The sequence below is a fragment of the Vanellus vanellus genome (genome assembly GCF_965231255.1).
Source record: "Vanellus vanellus genome assembly, chromosome: 2".
In the NCBI taxonomy this organism is placed as follows: Eukaryota; Metazoa; Chordata; class Aves; order Charadriiformes; family Charadriidae; genus Vanellus; species Vanellus vanellus.
In genome coordinates, this window is record NC_138906.1 from 19,249,245 (window position 1) to 19,268,286 (window position 19,042).

Sequence of the window (19,042 nt, forward strand, 5' to 3'; positions counted from 1 at the left end):
ATGTCTAACAACTATTTACATATATGTTGTTGAAGGCACAGGGCTGAGTTCATTCCATACTTTCGTCTGATGTTTTAATACTAGCTTCTGTTAATGAACACATACAAAAGCAGTGCACTTTTAGAGATGTGTGGATTTTAGTTTATCTTCCATTGATTTGGAGAGTCTATGAGGAATATTTTCAATGCATTAAAATATACACAAATTCCCCCAACGATTACTCAGTTTTTGTCCCACACCATAGGCTGATAATACAAAAAAAGGAGGATGTTATGCAGAACAACATATAAAAAAAAGGCAAATAGCTCATCGAGATTATAAAGTAGCTCGAAACCTATTTTCGCAGCAACTCTTGCCTCACTAATTGCCATGCTACATTTCTGAGAAATAAATCAAAAGTTAATGGACGAGCCTGTTTTGTTTTACCAAGGAAAGCAAACCAACTAGCTGTATCACTCTTGGTTGTTTGTTTTTTTTTTTTTTCTTTTTTGGAAGCAGCAAAGCCAGTAAACTTACTTTTTGTTTGGCTTCAAGAATTCTTCTTTCAAGGTCTGATGGGATCATTTTCCCTCTGGAGCAAGAGAGAGTTATATCAGAAACTTGATCTTGAAATCAGCTCTTGCTGTTACTTCTTCACTTAATAGGAAACCCAAATAAGGAACAAAGTTACTTTTTTGCCCAAGGCTTACGCAGCATGGAAAAGCACAGAAAGACTGACCATTAGCCTGAGTTTTCACCCTAATTATGTCAACCAGTTTGCATCAAAATGGTGATGGTAACTGAGAGAAGTTATCTCTGTGGCCACCCCCATTAAAGGCTGATCCTGCTCCATGGTGCCTCCTGGTCCTGGTTGACGTTACAGCCCTGGGAATACGTGCCAGACTCCCAGGGGGACACTCAGCCCAGGGACCTAAGAAGCTCACTGGGTGTCAAACCCTGTGGTCCCCTTTCAGCAGGCACAGAAAATGCCAGCTGAGCTGCACAGCCTTGAGCAGCGCAACTCAGCTCTGGTGTAAGCAGTTGTCTCTGTGTTCCCATCTGAGGGATGAACTCATTTCAGGGCGACGGTTTCACGGTTTGGTGCATTACATGTTCGTATTTGCTTGAAGCAGGGTATGAAAAGAAGTTACCAGCCTGGACTCATTAAAGGCACTGTCAGGCCCTTTGTATTGACTGTATATTGTATTTGCAACATCTTTGGTACGAACCATTTACCTGAGATTCAGACACAGTGGTATAAGGCTTGAAGGCTAATTTACAAAACCCTGTAAATTAATTAGGCGCAAGATAAAACAATGCTGATACTGAATACTGAGGTTTAGGTTTTCTTTGCTTTAGCCACAAGCAAGGCTATCTAAGAAGAGACAGTATGCATAACAGCAATACAAACATGGCAGCTCCTCACATGACAGGAATAAAGTCTTCACTGGCTTTGCCTATTGTCCATTTAGATTATTTTTTTTAAGACTTTCTCAGTTCTCAGTACAGTTGGACACATTTTTTCTTTCATTAAGCACTGATTTCCTGTTGCTATAGAGAAAGAACCTTTACTAAAGCTCAAACCAGCAGTTTAAGGGAAACAAAACAATTAGGTTTAGTTTTGGTTTTGCATTTAAAACATGTTTTCATGACATTTAGATGAATGTAAATAAAAAAATGTATTAATGTCTTGTAACAAGATACTGCCAGGTTTTTCAAGCTTTCATCCTTACACAGCTCACAATAAGGCAGTCATTATTTCAGCAGAAATGGGTTTGTACTGCTGAGTTTTTTGCAAAACCTGTCCTGTATTTTACTTATTCAAAACACTAAAGGAACTGAAAACAAAAAGCTCTACGAAGCCTAAAAATTAGCCCAAATTTTTCTTGCAGAAGTTCAAGGTCTAAAGAGTATTCAACTCACTGTGAGTTCCCCCAGTTACATGTACATGTTCGGAGAAAAGCAGTTGTCTTTTCTTCAAAAAGTGTTTCTAGGACCATTGGAGGAATAAAGAAAAGAAAAAAACATGCCAAAGGAAGGCAATAAGTCCTTTCTCCAAACATAGTTTAGATGTTGGTCTTCAATGGCTTCTAATTTACTGAGCTCATGCACAGAAAAAACCCACAAAGCTGGGCAGACACCTGCATTGCCAACGTTTTTTTACCAAGGCAAGTGATTATCCGGCTCCTGGTCATGTTGAGTATGCACAGGAATTCATGGGCAGGAGAGTACAATGTCCAAGCAATGACAAGCTTTACCAAGGAGCAAGCAGTAGGTTGGCTTTGAGTACAGAATCACAGGATGGTTTAGGTTGGAAGGGACCTTAAATATCATCTAGTTCCCACCTCCCTGCCATGGGCAGGGACACCTTCCACTAGACCAGGGTACTCAAAGCCCCATCCAGCCCGGCCTTAAACACCTCCAGGCATGAGGCATCCACAACTTCCCTGGGCGATGTATTCCAGTGCCTCCCCACACTCACAGTGAAAAAATTCTTCCCAATATCTAATCTAAATCTACCCTCTTCCAGTTTGAAGCCATTACCCCTCATCCTATCACTAAGTGCCTTTGTAAAAAGTCCCTCTCCACGTGTGCGAACACATGTTGGAGCACATAACCCCCCACTCCAAATCTAGTCAACAGCACTGCTTACTTGCACAGCATTTTCATGGGTTATCACCTCAGAGGACCCGCAAGACTTAAAATGCATTGCAAAACAACAGGCTGCTCCTTAGACACATCACACCCAGACAATGGGGCAGGACCTTACACGAGATGTGCGAGGCTGCATCAAAGGCAGGAGGGCTACTGGCGGAGACAGGAGAGACTCAGCAGCAAAAGGACATTGAAGATAGAACGAGTGTTAGTATCAAAATCTTCTCGTATTACCCACACCTGAACACAATCTTCACTGCTGCCACACCATACTGAAGCATTATGACCCCAAACCTGCAAGTAATACACTACTGCTACCAATATGTCTGTGTGGTAGTAAAAGAGGCAATGGAAATGTATGGTCATCCAGTCTCAGGCATGACCCAGAACGTGATTTTCTACATGTTTTCCTGGCTTGAAATTCACCACACATTCATATTGTTCCATGATACAGCAAAACCAGGCAAACTTGGTGGGTGTGAGTCAGGATGAGCCACCAAGAAGTGTGCTCGGCCATGCTGGAAACATCAAAAAGATCTAGTGGCGCTCCCTCACCCTCCCACAGGTCCACATCTTCACAGAGGGTCCTCTCCACCACAGCAGCCCACATCCTGTGCAAACAGCCCGCATTGTCCTGGTGGTATCTGCTGGGATTTGGTGAGACGCAGTAATCCTGCTGTTTGCTTCAGTGTGGGTAGGGTAAGCATTGTGGTCTCCACAGAAAATCATCACACTGAATTTGCGCAATAAGAAAAGGAAGACACGACTTCATTGATCCACATCTGCCTTTAGTGGATAGAAATAATTGGAGGTTTATTTTGATGTGTGTTGGTTGTGTTGATGTTGTCATTAATTCCTCTTCAAGGAGTGCTCAGTCTTTTGTTAATAAAGAGATAATAAGTCCGTAAGTCAATATGCAGGCGCTGTGATTAGCACTGTAAATTGCTTAGTTGGTGCTCTTCTTTTAATGTGGGAGCAGAGTATTTTGATAGCAGTAAAACCTTCCACTTATGCTAGAGCCATAAATAATTCAATACCTTATCACAATCTGATGTTTGGGACTTACAGTAAGAGCATTTTCTATTGAAAAGATGCTCTGCAGAATGAATAAGGACTGTTCTATTAATTTTTGTCCCATAGAAAGTTTGTTTTCCCTAAAATTGAAAATCTTCATCAAAACATATTGATTTTGTTCATATACCTTTGTTTTCCATAGAGAATCAAAATCTTTTAGTTGGGTGAGTTAAACAAGAAGTTATCTACCAGCAGTTTTGTAGTGCCTATGAGACCGGTAGGTTAGGTGCCTGCTGTGCTCCTCCTTTCCATGGGCCACCTCCCTCCTTGGCGTATGCCCCCCACAATGCTGCCAAGACGATTCTCTGCACATCCCATTGAAAGTGTGTCCCCATCAAGGAAACTGCGGGAATGTAGTCAGGATGAGAAAGATGGTGGGGTCATGAAGTTATAGAACTACATCAGCAAATGCGCCTCAATATTTCATTCCTTTAAATGGCCCGCTTCAGCTCATTTTAATGGATGAAACTGTGAGAGTATCTAAATGTTCCATTTTGACCAAAACAAACTTCTCCCTCATTTCTTAGCAGAATATGTAAAGAATGATTGCTACTTCAATACTTTGTTTCACTTCAGGATCAAAGAAAAAGAAGTATCAGAAAACCCCGAGGAAGGGAACTTTAAGATTTTTTATGAGCTCCAAAAACTGACTTGTAAAGAAGCTACTGACAGAGCCAGTTCCTCAAGTGGCATAAATTAGTGTAAAGTTGCTGGAGATGATAGTACTACAATGAATTACACCAACTGTTCACTGCATCTTACATGCTCTGTGTGAGCTGAGCACCTCATGATCCTCCTCTATGTACCATTAAAAAGAGCTGTATTTGGCATCTTTACTTACCTTTCATCACATCTTATCAGAATCACGCTATCTGTACCAATACCCAAGGCTGCAGCTCCTTTCTTCACAGAAAAGTGACTCTGAAAAAATACATTTGTTATTATTTATTATTTTTATTATTATTTCTTATCCAATTTAATATAAAACACTACACTCTTGCAAGCCCTTCAGCAAGTAGTCCCACACAGGCAGTAACTCTATTCATAGACTTTTTGGAAACTGATCACTGTAAGTTGAGGCTTTGTATTTGAGGTCACTACAGTCAATTAGAGAAACGGCAATCACTCTAATCTGGATTTACTCCTGGAACATTAAATACACAACTGTGGCTGATGATGGACCCAAATGCTGTCCTTGATGCATACCTGCAGCTTCTATTACTTGTATGGATTCAGCTATGAACTTGATTTACTGAAACAAGAAATCCTCTCCTAGAGAATTCATTTAGTTTGTGGCATCCAGAGTGATGTGCTTCTGCTATGTAACTTCTGGCCAAACAATATACTGAGAGAAATTAAGATAGGAAGCCTAATTGTGATCTCATGCCAGTGAAAGCTAGTAATAACTCCCATTAATAAATAGAGCTACTGCAGTTTAAAATCAGAACTGGGCTATTAGTAAGACTATTAGTTAATCTGTACGTACAGAATAAAATGTGGAAGTTATATACTGGAGTGCAAGTCAGACTAATTTTCTCTAGCTCATAGGACTGAGCCAGCATTGGTTTATAATTCTAATTTAAATCCTGGTGATTATGATAATGAAGTAGTTTTACATCAAATTATACCACCAAGAATCTGATTTTGTATTAACTCAAAACCAGCTGTAACAATATCGTCCAAAGTAATTTTAACTACAGATTATTAAACTTTAAAAAAATGGAAATTCTTTACATATACTACAGCACCATAAGCTTAGGATGTAGCGCTACGAAAAAGATCAAGGACATACAAATCTAAAAGGGCTCTTTAGGTGTCCACGACGTTAAAGAAGACAGACATATAGTCTGCAGAAGACCACAAAGCAGAGAAGTAATCACTATTACTTTGTCAAGGGACTGTTTGCTTCAATGGTAATGCAAGCAGCAGGGAGCTGTAGGGAAAGAGATGGACATGATGGTTACACGTCTGCTTCACTTAAAGGCCATGAAGTCAGTGGGATTTCACTGCACACTAGAGGGCTCTGTACATAATGAACACTTTGAGAAATGAAAATCCATTCTAAACCAACTTTATGAAAGAGACAGGAAGAAGAGTAGAACTGCAACTTGTACCTTCAAGTTAACAAGTAAAAAAACCAAACCCTCTGTTGTAAAAATTGCTCGGGGGGTAGTTTTCATTGAGTCCTGACTGTGATGGTTAAGGTCACATAAGAGTTTCCACTCCAAACTCCTGTAGTCATATGCCTGTATCTCACCATTTTGGCTGGAATGCTTCAAGTTTTCATGATGTCCATGGACTTTTTCAATATTCAGACTTTTGGAAGAAGTTCAGATAGCTCTTGAGCCCTGATTCACTGATAACACATCACGGAGTTTCAGAGTTGGAAGGGACCTCTAGAGATCATCTAGTCCAACTCCCCTGCTAAAGCAGGATTGCCCAGAGCACATTACTCAGGATTGCATCCAGGCGTGTCTTGAAAATCTCCAGAGAAGGGGACTCCACAACCTCCCTGGGCAGCCTGTGCCAGTGCTCTGTCACCCTCACCGTAAAGAAGTGTTTCCGTGTATTTGAACGGAACTTCCTGTGTTCTAATTTGTGCCCGTTACCCCTCGTCCTGTCACTTGGAACCATTGAAAAGAGCCTGGCTCCATCCTCCTTCAACTCACCCTTTAGATACTTGTACGCCATAATAAGGTCTCCCCTCAGCCTTCTCTTCTCCAGGCTAAAGAGTCCCAGCTCTCTCAGCCTTTCCTCATAAGGGAGATGCTCCAATCCCTTAATCATCTTAGTTGCCCTTCGCTGGACTCGCTCCCGCAGTTCCCTGTCCCTCCTGAACTGGGGAGCCCAAAACTGGACACAGTATTCCAGTTGTGGCCTCACCAGTGCAGAGTAGAAGGGGAGAATGACCTCCTTCGACCTACTGGCCACACTCTTCCCTATGCAGCCCAGGATTCCATTGGCCTTTTTGGCAACAAGGGCACATTGCTGGGCCATGGATAATGAGACATGGACAATTTGAAAACACTTCTTCAGGTAAATGGTATTTTTTATACTACATTAATTATTTTTTTTTAATGCAGTGGGTTGGTATAGCTTTCCCCCATGGGACATGCCTGCAGTATACAAACAATGTGTACTGAGCAGCCACTGACCGTGTTGCCCAGACTTAAAATCAGCTCTTAAGGACCTAATACAGCAAACCACCCTAAGCCCCTGAACTAAGTACATTCTGAAATGTAAACACATGCATGTCAGACTGACTTTCGCACAAGCTGATGATCAAACGAAACATATACCCATGTGTTTAGATGAGCAACAAGGAATTTGTGCCTGTGCTTAAAGTGTTTTCTTGAATTAGACTGGGTTCACTGCAGCTAGTCTGATCAGGCTTAAGTCATCAAGTAAACTCCCTCCGCATTCTGGAGGGAACAGGCACCTCCAGGGAAGGATTCATCCAGCATGAGGGTTGCTGGTTTGGAGTGGGTACTGAACGACATCAGGTAAGGAGATTTCTACCCCTTCCCTGCAGACCAAGCCCTGTGATATCTGCTGTCTGTGAGTGCAGAGTGCATAGCACCTGCAGACATTATCACTTTGGAAACCGGTAGATGTTAGATTTTAACACACTGTTATTGTCTAGCCTATTAAAACCCCAGGTTAGTGGTTTGCTAAGATTAGATAGGGAGTTTGCCCTGCTGTTTTTCTAGTCAGGGTCACAAGATGCTACGAAGTATTTACACAATGAACGTCACAGGTCTGCTCAGCATCACACTGATATTCTTCATGGCATGTTCTTTACTTTATGAAACTGAATTTTTGAACAAATACATTTCCACAAGCTTCATCAGCTTAGTCAGTGGACTCTTCCCAAGCACAAAAGCATTGCAGATTAAGGCTTGGACTGTGACCAATCCACAAACCTCTGTACATGGAAGATACTGAAGTCTCTTCCCAGCCTTTGGGGTCCCCCTGAGCCCCACGGTGCGGCAATGCAACTTTATGAGAACAGGGAGGAGAAGAGGCCATGAGGAGTCTACCGGCATCAGGAGGCTTACAAAAATTGCCAAGTTCAGGAAGACATCTTTGAACTTTACAAAAACTGAAACAGAGCTAGAATATTGCCAGCATAATGACAGTTCATTGAGGTGCTATGTGAAGCTGGAATTGAATGTATATACTTAAAAAAAATTGATCTGTTCATGTATTCATGTATGACACAAACTGATGTGCACATACTAGGTAGTGTAATATATAAATACAGCTAGAGATGTAGGAGTGAAGAGTCACAGATACATTTCACTGGGTTTTGAGTCAATGACATTACATTGATTAATTTTGCTCCTTATTCCATACTAGTTAAAATAGATTTACTATTGCAATTTGGTTTTCTAATAGAAAATGGAACTATTCGAAGTGCCTTAAAAAAGAAAATACAGATTTGAATGGTTTACTATGAGGAAGAAAATTAAGCCCATGTGCTCAAAGGCATCCACTGGAATATGGCCAAACTCGGCTGCCTCATTGAGAAGTCTCACGGCACTGCTAAAAGAGCATTGGGGGGAAAAAAATGAATGTAGTGCTGATAGCTCAGTTGCCTGAAGGCTTTTTACAGACCGAAGGGAATTCAGCAGTCAGGAACCAAAACAGGTTTAGGGATAAATTGGGAAGAAATATAGAATTCTGTGCACAGAGGGCAAATGCAATTACAATTTCTAAACAAACTTTGAATATGAAATTGCTCAATCTGTGTATACGGTCACAGATCTATGACTGCTGTTATGTTTTCGTGTCTCAGGGTAACATCAGAGGAATTACTCCAACTGCCTGAGCGGCTCTATAAGAACCAGGATGAAAGTGAAAATGGAAAAAATATAGTTTTAAGAGCAAAGAAAACTTTCCTAATGGTGATGAATACTAAACTTTGTTTTAATATTCCAGGACTGGTGCTGAAAATTTGGTTGCCTGTGAAATATAAAGATAAACACAGAAAAATATAAAGGTCAAAGAGAAGGAATTGTTGCAGAAATAAGACTGGTTAGACAGAACTATTGACAGATTCAGCTGGGCTAACGGGGAAGAAGGAACTGCGACCCCTTCGGGAATGCGGGGGCTACAGACTGTTTGGCCACACAGGGAAATGAGCTTGAACACCATCTTTCACGACACAGCCGTGTAGGAGTTGTGCAGATCTGAAATCTTACGGTGGGTGAACCAGGGTCAAAAACGGAGGACGGGGCAGACTGCCTGATGCCAGTCCTGCGGTGAAAACCAGGACAGGAGAAGCTGGAAGGTCCAAAGATTCACCACCGTCCTCTGCTTGCCGGAGACAGGAGGACGCACAGGTAGGAGTGGGTTGTCACTGCGGCCTTCTCCCTCCCTCCCTTCCTGCAGCGCTGCACTGCAAAAGGGTGCATGGAAGAGTACAAATACATCCCCATAGAGATGACCCTCAATTTGCCTCTGAAAATAAATGTGGTTAAATTTCAATGGTGAAGCAGAAGGCATAGATTATTGGTCAATATTAGTGACAAAAGTGTATCGTTGGTCAGGAAAAAAAAATGGTGATTTTGAGCCTGGGGAATCTTCCCTTTGTCTAAAATTTCAAATGCTGTCAGGAATAAGTTAGTTTGCCTGATAGCCATACTTTTGTAGTTAGCTTTGTAAAGTAAAAACACACTGTAAATTTATTACGGGTGCAAAAATGAACAGGTCTTTTCAAAAAAGGAAGAATTAGATAATTTAAAATGTTATGATGCTGAAAAATACGGCATTGTTATCTTAAATGAGCAGTGCTTCAATATACAGATGCTTCTATTTTTATAGCTTGCTAAATTAATTGCTTATGATCTGGCATGGCTGAAACTGTCAGGAAGAACCATCCTCCTGCCGTGAGCCCCAAAGGCCATGGCTGGTTTTTCAGATTGCAGTTGCTCCCTGCTCACATAAATCCAGAGTGGCACAGGCTTTGTGGAAGGAGCTCATCAGCAGCGAGTTCCCAAATGCTGAGCAAGTCGAACCATCCAGCAGCCGAAACCTCTCCGAGGTCTGCAGGTTTGGTCGCTGGCAGCCTATTGACTGGCAGACCTGGACCTCCAGCTTCACCCCATCAGCCACACACCAGCAAAGGAGGTGAACATGCTTTCCTCTCCACCTCTCCTGGGCTTTAAACAATGTGGCATCCCTGGATGTGTAGGCTGGGCTACTTCTCTCTTAATTTTAATCATCTGAAAACGCGTGGCTGGCCTAGGCTTGCTATTCGGTCTCCCTCAATAGCAGGGAAGCAAGGGTACCTCCAGAAGACACCTCATCCCCGAAGCTTTGGAACGCATTTTAGACTAGGATGAGTTGTCTTCTGCAGATCTTGCTCTTTTTATTGGCTATAAAAACTGTATAGACTAACTTAGATTAAATGTTTACACTTTAGGTGATTAAAGTTAAGTGACATGAATCCCATCTTTAACATCTAATTGTAAGCTACAGCCTTTCCTTCAATTATCTACAAAGAGAATATACTGTGTCCCATCACATTTTTAAATACACTGTAATGATATATATGTTTGCTATTGTTTCCTTTAGCTGCTGCTATTCAGTTTTAAACATTATTTGTTAATATCAGGAGAGAAATGAATATATTAATGTTTCTGCACAACATACTAATATTTCCATCTTTTGCATTTTTGAAAAATATAACTTCATACTACTTTTCTAAACCAGCAAGACTCACTTTTTTTTTCCAGTGTGGACAGTTTCACAGCATTTTCTGTGGATAAGAAATGTGCTGAGTTCAGGAGTATCCTATGGCACTGTAAAACTCACCAGATATTGACCAGATGAAGGATTAGACCCAAATGACGAATGTCTCCTTCGGGATGGCTGCCCTAGAGCACTATTTTTCTGGAAAATGGTTTTACTTTGATTTGAATGGTGTTACTTAAATTAAGTTGCTCCTCAAGTAAGACCAAATTTTCACTGTTTCTCCCTGGCTTCAAGTACCACCAAAAATACTTTTCTAGTTATTATGCATTAGGTAATGCAAAGAAAGAATGTGTGAATCCATTAGTTTGATTTTTAGTTTCCCTAGGTAGAAACAAAACTACTCCCTACTTACTCAGAAGTATGCTCAGAAGTGTAATTTACAGCTTCTCAATTTATGCTACCAAATGGAAAACATCATCTCCAGGCTCCTCAAATCTTTCCCTGGAAGCCCCACTACACAGGTCACCATTTGACTGCTTCTTGCAGGTGACAGTCTGGCAAACTGTCTCATAAGTTGCCCGGCCAGAGGGCAACACTAAGTGCCTTGGAAGTGCTGGGACTAGAGGTCAGCTTTTCATCCTACACAGAAACCAAACCAAAATCTTTCATAAGCTGTGCGAAATGGAGGGCTATTGAGCTGTCTGTGTTGAGACAGAAGTGGCTTTTTAATTTCCTTCTGCCTCAGCACCAAGAACCTCCACATTAGGTTTCAGGAACTGTTCAGACAAAAACTTTGCCAAAGCCACTCTTCTCCCACAGCTATCGGTGTAGTTGGCCGTATTCCCTGCAAGTAATGGGGCTTGTCCACAAGGGGAAAATCAGCGTGCAAGAAGCTGAAGCAGTGATTTATTGCAAACTGCCTCCGATGTAGTTGCTGTGTGGATGCTGCACGCACTACTGCTGTGAGGGTGCTCCCCTACCACTGCAAACAAGCCACCTCACAGGCACTCCCAGTGCTCCCCCAGAGGATGAGGTCCCTCCAAGTATGCCCGGCTGTCTACAGTCCTGACCCCTTACACCTGAGCAGCCAACACACCCTCCCTTCACCATCAGTGCATGCTGGAGCTGCACTCCCAGCGAAGCCTCGGGCAGGAGCTAGTTCACCCCAAGAGCAGTGCAGATGGAGGATGCCAGAGGCAGAGAGAGCCTCTGTGTCCCCTCAGGTCTCTAACTGGATGAAGAGGTCCCTTACTGTCAGATCAGACTCAATCATCTGCCGGTTCTTACTCTGCATTTTCGTTTCCAAAACTATGACAGGAGTTGTATTGCTGTTTCCTTAGTGAGCACCTGACAAGATGTTCCTCCTTAGAGGAGTGCTAGAGGGGTGGGAAACAAGGAAAGATGTTGTGGACTACATGAGCACAGTCTTGCTGGGTTGGAGAACAGAGGAGATGAAGAAATCTCTACGTCTTTCCAATTATGCCCAGCCTTTTTTTCATTCTCTGAACTGTGGATTGAGTCCGTAGAGCCCCTAATTAAACATCAAGTCCACAGAAAAGCTGCAAGTCTCTTAAGCTACTTTTATACTACCAATAAAAAGGCCAAAGGCTGTTTTGTAACCTGAACCCAACTAGTTCTCTACAGCTAAACTTCTCCCTTCTGCACCCCTTTCCTGCTCAGGGTAAGATGACTTTGTCCTTTCCGCCTGCTAGGGGTGATCCCTGCTCCATGCTATTCCCAGCTACTGTTGGATGCTGTTGAGGAAAGTGCTAGTTGGCCAGGTCAAAATCACAACAGGGAATGGGTTAAAATTCCACAGGACTTGCCTTGTAGACAAATGGATCAACTAAAATATTCTGAGAAGGCAGCTCTCCCTTTCAGCTGCTTTCTCCACACTGAAATAGGGATGTGCTCAGCTGAACACTCACAGCAGCCTAAAGCTGATGCACTGAGACATAGGAGGAGGTCTTCATCTTAGATTTTTCATCGTGTTTGAAACAATAGACTAAAATAGGTTTTTACAACTGGCATCCATCACTTTTACCCCTCTGAGTCAGTCTCTTGCATCACATGCAGTCCAGAACAGCTGCCCTGAAGGACATCACTCTCCTCCCGCACCAGTGCAGATGAAAGAACCGCTGATGATGCACTGGTGTATACAGAGGATTGAATTAAGTCCTGAGTGCAACTGCATCTCAGGAAAATTATACCTGGGCTGAGACTGACCCGAGCAGTTATAGTGTACTTCACCATCACTGGTGAAATAGAAATAAAAAGAAGCAGAGTGGGAGATAAGTCATCATCCTACTGAACAGCACAGGTTAGAATGGTTAGAATAGTCACATAACCTATTTAGGCACCTAATGTAGGTTGCAAATGTCATGAGGCTGATCTCTCTGTATAGTCAATGCACAGAAGTAGGTGAACCCCTCCTGAAGGTGATTTGAAACATCTAAATTAAGGAATGGTTAGGTTCCTAATTTGGATGCTCCTGAGTTTCTCTTCAGAGGTGCCTCTCTTCACTGGTTGTGCAGAGAGTGAGGCTCCTAATTTAGGAACATGATGCACTCCTAAATTAGAAAGTGAATTATTTGGGAGCCATGAATTACTTCTCCCTTCCCTTCTCCCCCACTGGCAGCTGAACCTGTCACGGCATCAGACTGAGGCCAGATTCTGATTACAGTAATACTGGCGGCAATAGTGGTGTAACTTCATTTATTTATAGTAATGGAAGCTCCAGACTGGTAGAAATGAAAATAGAGCCTGGTCTGCGATCCTGACATTTTTGTCTGAGAACTGCTGATATTGGAATCTTTGCTTCTGACTGAAAATTCCGAGACAAAAATCTCCAAGTTTTTAAACATATACAATAACTTTAAACTTTGTTTACTATCATGCCGCACACGCAGAGCAGGGGGAAATGATAGCATCCCACTTATAGTCTGCTTGTTCCACAGCCATCGTCTTACAAGAGCATCCAACTGTGGCAGAGAAACCAGAATCAGGCTCAGGACTCTAGAAGTAAGCAGAAGATCAGCATGATGGAATAAATGAGACAAATTACATTCTCATATCTTAGTGTCTATTTGGGTTCTGCATGACATTTCCTATCTACAAAGGGATTGTACTGCTGGGCCTCTGTAATTCCTGTAACAGCCTCATGCTATTTTGAGGGTTAAACCCTGATCCCGTATCCTTTGGGCAATTAAGGGTTAAAGGGTCCCGTCTTCACGTAGAGTGGTTTCTTAACTTCCCTAGAAGATGTACCATTACATACTCTTTTAAAACTCAACTGAGGAAGGGACAAAACTGTAATTTCAAGATACTTCTAAAATGTAACGGATTTCAGATGCTGTTCTATGGATTCTCTAGTGCATTTGATTTTGGAAGGTTTAATTTGCTAAGGGAACTGCTTCTTCCCTGGCATGAAAACACAATTATTAAAGCTCATTTCATTATTTTGAGACTGATAGCACAATTTGGTTCGTTGTTCAACATTCCATCACTATGAATACAATGAAATTCTCAAATGATTAATAGGATTTGTTATTTTAAATAATCATGCTGAATCTTATTTGCAAGACTTATTAGGTCTGTAACTTCCATATGAATAACGCATCTCTAGCTGTACAGCCAACTTTGGAGAGTTGTTACTCATTTGTAGAAAATCCTTCTCTTTGCTTTGGGGACAACTACTCTGCAACGTGGAACCCACAGTTGTGTATTGCATCTCATCCTATTGCCATGAAATGCGTCCTTAGAGGGATTTCCTCCCACACATTTCTGGTTGGGTTTTAGGATGCTTTGCTCTTCACACTCGCACAGAATGGAAAGACGTTCTCTGATAAGTCAAAAAAGGCAGCCAGGAGAATGTTGTTACCTAACATGGACAGTATCCTGCTGAGCCTCAGCCATGAAAAGGTCCTTTCTGGCTGAGCCCACACAGCAGGAGAGAAATTTAGAAGGGGACCCCGAAGACCAAGGAGAGCTCGCAGCCCCTCCTGGATATAACCCTTCCCCTTCCTCCTGCACACGCATTCTCCACTATAAGCTGCAAGACGTTTTAAATGGCCATAAAGCTGAAATAATCCCCCCAATATAGACAGAAATATGACTTGTGTGTAGTTGTCCAAAGAGCAAAAAGCTCTGCATTTCTCCCATGAAGACCACTCTGATTTCTCCTGTGCCCACCTCCCCTCACCTCTTGCACTCCAGATCCCATCGGTGCCTGTGAGGATCCCTGCTGTGCTGAAGCTTTCGCTCACAGAGAGAAAACCCACAGGAAAGCTCAGTTCCTCACCATATACCACAGCTGCTCTGCCGTACACACAAAGCATTTCCATACCACTGTCTTCATGTATGTTATCACCCTCTCATTAAATAACAGCAGGAGTGGTTTCAGGTAGGAACATTTTGACTCCAAGTGATTTGCTGTTGCCCCACAGTGACCCGAACAAAAGACATTTCTGGCAGAAAGTGCTGAAGCCCAGTGATGAGCTCTCATCGTTTCATGTGGTCCTTTCCATTCACATTGACATTTAAACACAAATAAGCGAGAGAAAAAAAATGGCAGTTGTTTGTAGAGCCCGTTCTCCCTGGGTTTCAGCCACAGATAACTGCACAGCTCATCCCTCTATATACCACAAAGCCAGCCCCTTCCCGTTTTTTTATTCCCAGTGAAGAAATAACAGAAATGAAGACATCTGGCTACAAACTCCCGTTCAGCTATTTTCTTCATCATAAATTCATACAAGCAGATGTAACAGATATAGGAAAAAAAACAGAAACACATACATGTTCTGATGTGAAGGCAACCAGTCTGGGAATAGCTGCCATGCCTTTTTCTTTAACTTCTGGGAACATCTTGAAACGTGCAATCAACATAGCATACATGTTAGATATGGCACCACCTGGAGTCCACAGTAATATACTGTTACTTTTTCTATGCATTGTAATATTATTGCAGAACAAACGACAAGTCTTGCTATAGTTTTTCTAACTCTAATGTTAATGTTTCTGCCTAATGGCATCTTCTTCCTGATGCTCCTCACAGCCGGGTTGTGTAATAACAGGATCTACTACACCCAATAACAATTTATGCAAAAAGTACTGCTGCAAAAAATGTTGGGGGTTTCCTTTCATCCTCGTTTTTGTTACCAGCTCTCCTGTAGTCCCCAGTCTTATCTTTCCATATGCCATCAACACATAACCCCTGCTCTGTTCCACCTCCCAAGCGGATGCCACCATAAGGCAACTTCCTAAGTGGCTTGCAAGGGCAACCTAATCTGTGCTCTCCCCTCCCAAATTAGGGTGGTGTTTCATGCCCAGGCTCTGAGGAAACCCACACAGTGAGTCCCAACAGACACTATCTTCTGGATAACTGGAGTTGGGGGAGGGAAGAGAAAGAAAAAAGGGTCATTCTAACAAATATTTTTCTTTTTGTTTGTCCTCTGATGGGAGCAAGGGGAAAAGGTTACAGGTCCCTAACACTAGCCTTAAAATCCCTGGCGTACATTGACTTAAAATACCCACTTCAAGATGGGTATCAGATGACAGCTCTACAGTATTCGGCTCCCATATTTCAATTATCAATGCATAAAGTAAAAACCAGCACTTTGTCTTTCCTTTTTGAGATTTTTACAAACTGAGTCTCTGTGCCTACAGTGGAACAGTGTTTGGCTGTACATTAATGCTGCATGAGCACTATGGGAATATAATGCAGAACCTGTGGCGGAGTCTGAGTACTTTTACATATATACGCACATAAACACACACGGAGAGACATGTATACATAAAATCCATCCAGTTTATGATGTATATACTATATCTATACAGACTGATTATCTATTGATGTTTATGCACATATATTTACATAAAGCAAAGGTGCATATTGATCACGGTTTTAGGCTTTTACATGAACAGGTCAGAGTGCAGCTGAGGTAGAGTTCAGCTAACCCAACTTCCATCCGTCTAAAAATGGAGTGAAGAGCACAAGACAGGCATTTCCAAAAGATGGTTTAGCTTATCCTCAGGCAGCTGCTTGTGGTAGGTGGGATGACTTGCCCTGCAAACGCATCCACCCCTCTCCCTTGAATATACGGGAGCTGCTGTAACCAACCCAGGGTAGACATCCAATGCCTGGACAGCCAAAGTGAGACAAGATAAAATCCACCCTTGAAGCACATCAAGGTAGCCCTGCTGAAAGCAGCAACATTGCACCGTGTTACACCAGCAGGGTATATGTGCTGGCAAATTTAACATCGTCTTGACTTTTCTAAGATTTGTATTTATCCCACTGGAGATAACATACACTGTTCCACAGCCCATAGAGACCGTGCCGTTCGTTTCTAATCAGTGTCCCAGCTCTGCTCTTGCAGTGAGGCTGCCCCTGCTCCGGGCCTTCCCTGACCTCACTAACCCTCCTGTGATCCAAGGGAAAATGCCACAGAGGGATGGCATCCCTGGCATGGGGGTCAGTACAGACTGTGTTTTTTCTTCCCCTTTCAACTATCTTGAGAGGTATGAACATACTTCTACACATCTTTTCACAAATGACAAAACAAGAAATGGAGAGATTAAGAGAAAATGTTTGGATACTTGTCCCTAAAAAATGCAGATGTCATGTAACGGCTGCTGTTGATGATTTAGGCAACTGAACTAAGGTGTCCCAAGTTGAAGCAATTTGGCCTATCTTGTCTGAAATCATTGGCTCAGTGTCAAAAGAATCAAGACTGAGACGTTGAAGTTCTTCAGTACCAGGCTTTCCTATTAGTATTTATTACCTAGCCATTTAACCTTAAGCTTATTAATAAGCCCTCGTTCTGCCTTTAATTTTGCAGCTGTGTTTACACCCACGGTAAATTGCAGGCAACAAAACACACCTACAGAATTTGGAGAACCTAATCAGGCCTTTATGCTTTGCATGTATTGATACTGTAGATGTCATTCCAGAGAATGCAGAGCGTGAGAACATTTTCTTTGCACAGTAAAATCTTCAGCTGAAGCTGTGACGGTTTGAAAGGAGAAGACAGCATAGAAATGATTTTGATTATCGCCTACAAAAGCAGAACGTGCACACTGGGTATTGCTGCCTTAAGTGAGTGAATTAGAAAGATGCACTTTGCACAAACCAGAAATTGCAGAGAAAGCGAGGATGAGGGGCAGCCCTGCAAACGGCCAGCACAGGTACACGTCTGCCAGAGAGCCCGTCCCCAGGCAGGTTTCAGCCAGATGAAGTGAGCTCCAGCATCTGACACACCAGCAACACCCCGGCCCCCCAGGGCAAGCAGGGACGCCCCGCTGACCTGGGAGGGACAGCAGTTCTTCCCGAGGCATGCCTCTTTCCTGGCTCACACTATCTCAGACACGGTTTGCCAGACTTGGGCAGATCTGGCGCTTGCACGGAGCCTTTCACCCCGGCCTGCTGCCCTTGCCCAGCCTCTGCCCACCAGGTCTGGCTGAGCAGCGTTGCTACTGCTCTTCTGTCCCCGCTTAGGTCCCTCACCAGCCTGGTGGGGCTATTGCGGCTCAAGCCTGCGAGATGAGGAACTGAAGACCAGATGTACTGAGTCAGGCCAGGGGCTGGAACAGTAACCAGCCACTATCCAGTTTCTAAAAACTTTGGCTTAGGTATTGGGCTCATGATACATGCTTAGATCCTGCCCTATGTGATGGAGGCCACGGTTTTGGTCAGGACCTCTAAGCACTACAGTAAAAGCTGCCAGAGCTTTTGCTCTCAGTGCTTTTTAAATAAGGACTCAACAAGAAGTAATGTAAATTCTTCTCATGTTTTTCTGCACCTCTGTGGAAAGGCCCAGGACAAAACTGCTGCACCGCTTCCCAAGCGTGCATTCAGATGTGAGAAGCTGAAGATGAGCCTTGCCTGATCTTCTGCACAGCATCAACTTTACCCTTCGTGCTTTCAGAGAGCTGAAACATCCTAGGCTGTTATCGGTGAGGCCTGTCCTTTGCTCGATAGTCCAAACACTCTTTCCCTCTCCATGAGGTCGATGAACGTTCTTTTCAGAAGGGCTCCTTCCCCACCAGCTATCAGTCTGGTCTCTTTTGACAAGCCAATATGCTACACCCAATGTCAATTCTTCCAATTTTTTTTGCAATTTGGTGAGATAGATAGCCCAAATTTTTTAGCAATGAAATTCCAGAGTAAGAGAGGAGGTGACAAAGAGTATAAATCAAAAGACTAAGTGGAATGATAAAAAAAAAAAAAAGTCATAACAATGTAGTGTTTGTCAGAGTCAATGATTTCTCTACAGTTATTCACACTCATTTTTTGCCTTATTGGCTTGCCCTGAAGGAACCAGGTTTCTAAGCCTTTAAGGACTCAGATTAACCAGCCACCCAAGTACCCCCACTGCCCTCAGCAGGCCAGCTCACACACGGAAAGCTAACCCCATCCTATAACCTGGGCAGGACCTTACCCACTCCCCTAAAATTACTTAAAGGGATGCTACGTCTTTCCCTCTTTGCTCCAATTTCCTCTGTGGTGATGGAGAGCATTGTTGTGTTTCTTCCCTCCGTTACTCATACAACAGTGTTTCTATTTCATGTAATCCATAAAAAAGGGGGACAAAAAGAAAATGCAAGGCAAAGGTGTCTTCTGATTATGTTTCCCATG

At 42.7% G+C, this 19,042-nt stretch overlaps 1 protein-coding gene across 1 annotated transcript in view; it reads right to left on the bottom strand.

Moving 5' to 3' along the window:
* The window catches only part of GAD2 (glutamate decarboxylase 2), a gene marked incomplete at its 3' end in the record, with an annotated part of 41,077 nt that overhangs the window by 13,677 nt on the left and 8,358 nt on the right, over window positions 1-19,042 (bottom strand). The window contains exons 7-9 of the mRNA XM_082479011.1: window positions 15,202-15,317; window positions 4,550-4,629; window positions 517-571 (exon numbers count right to left, since the gene is read on the bottom strand). Coding sequence (XP_082335137.1) covers window positions 517-571; window positions 4,550-4,629; window positions 15,202-15,317 — 251 coding nt within the window. The remainder of the gene's footprint in view (window positions 1-516; window positions 572-4,549; window positions 4,630-15,201; window positions 15,318-19,042) is intronic.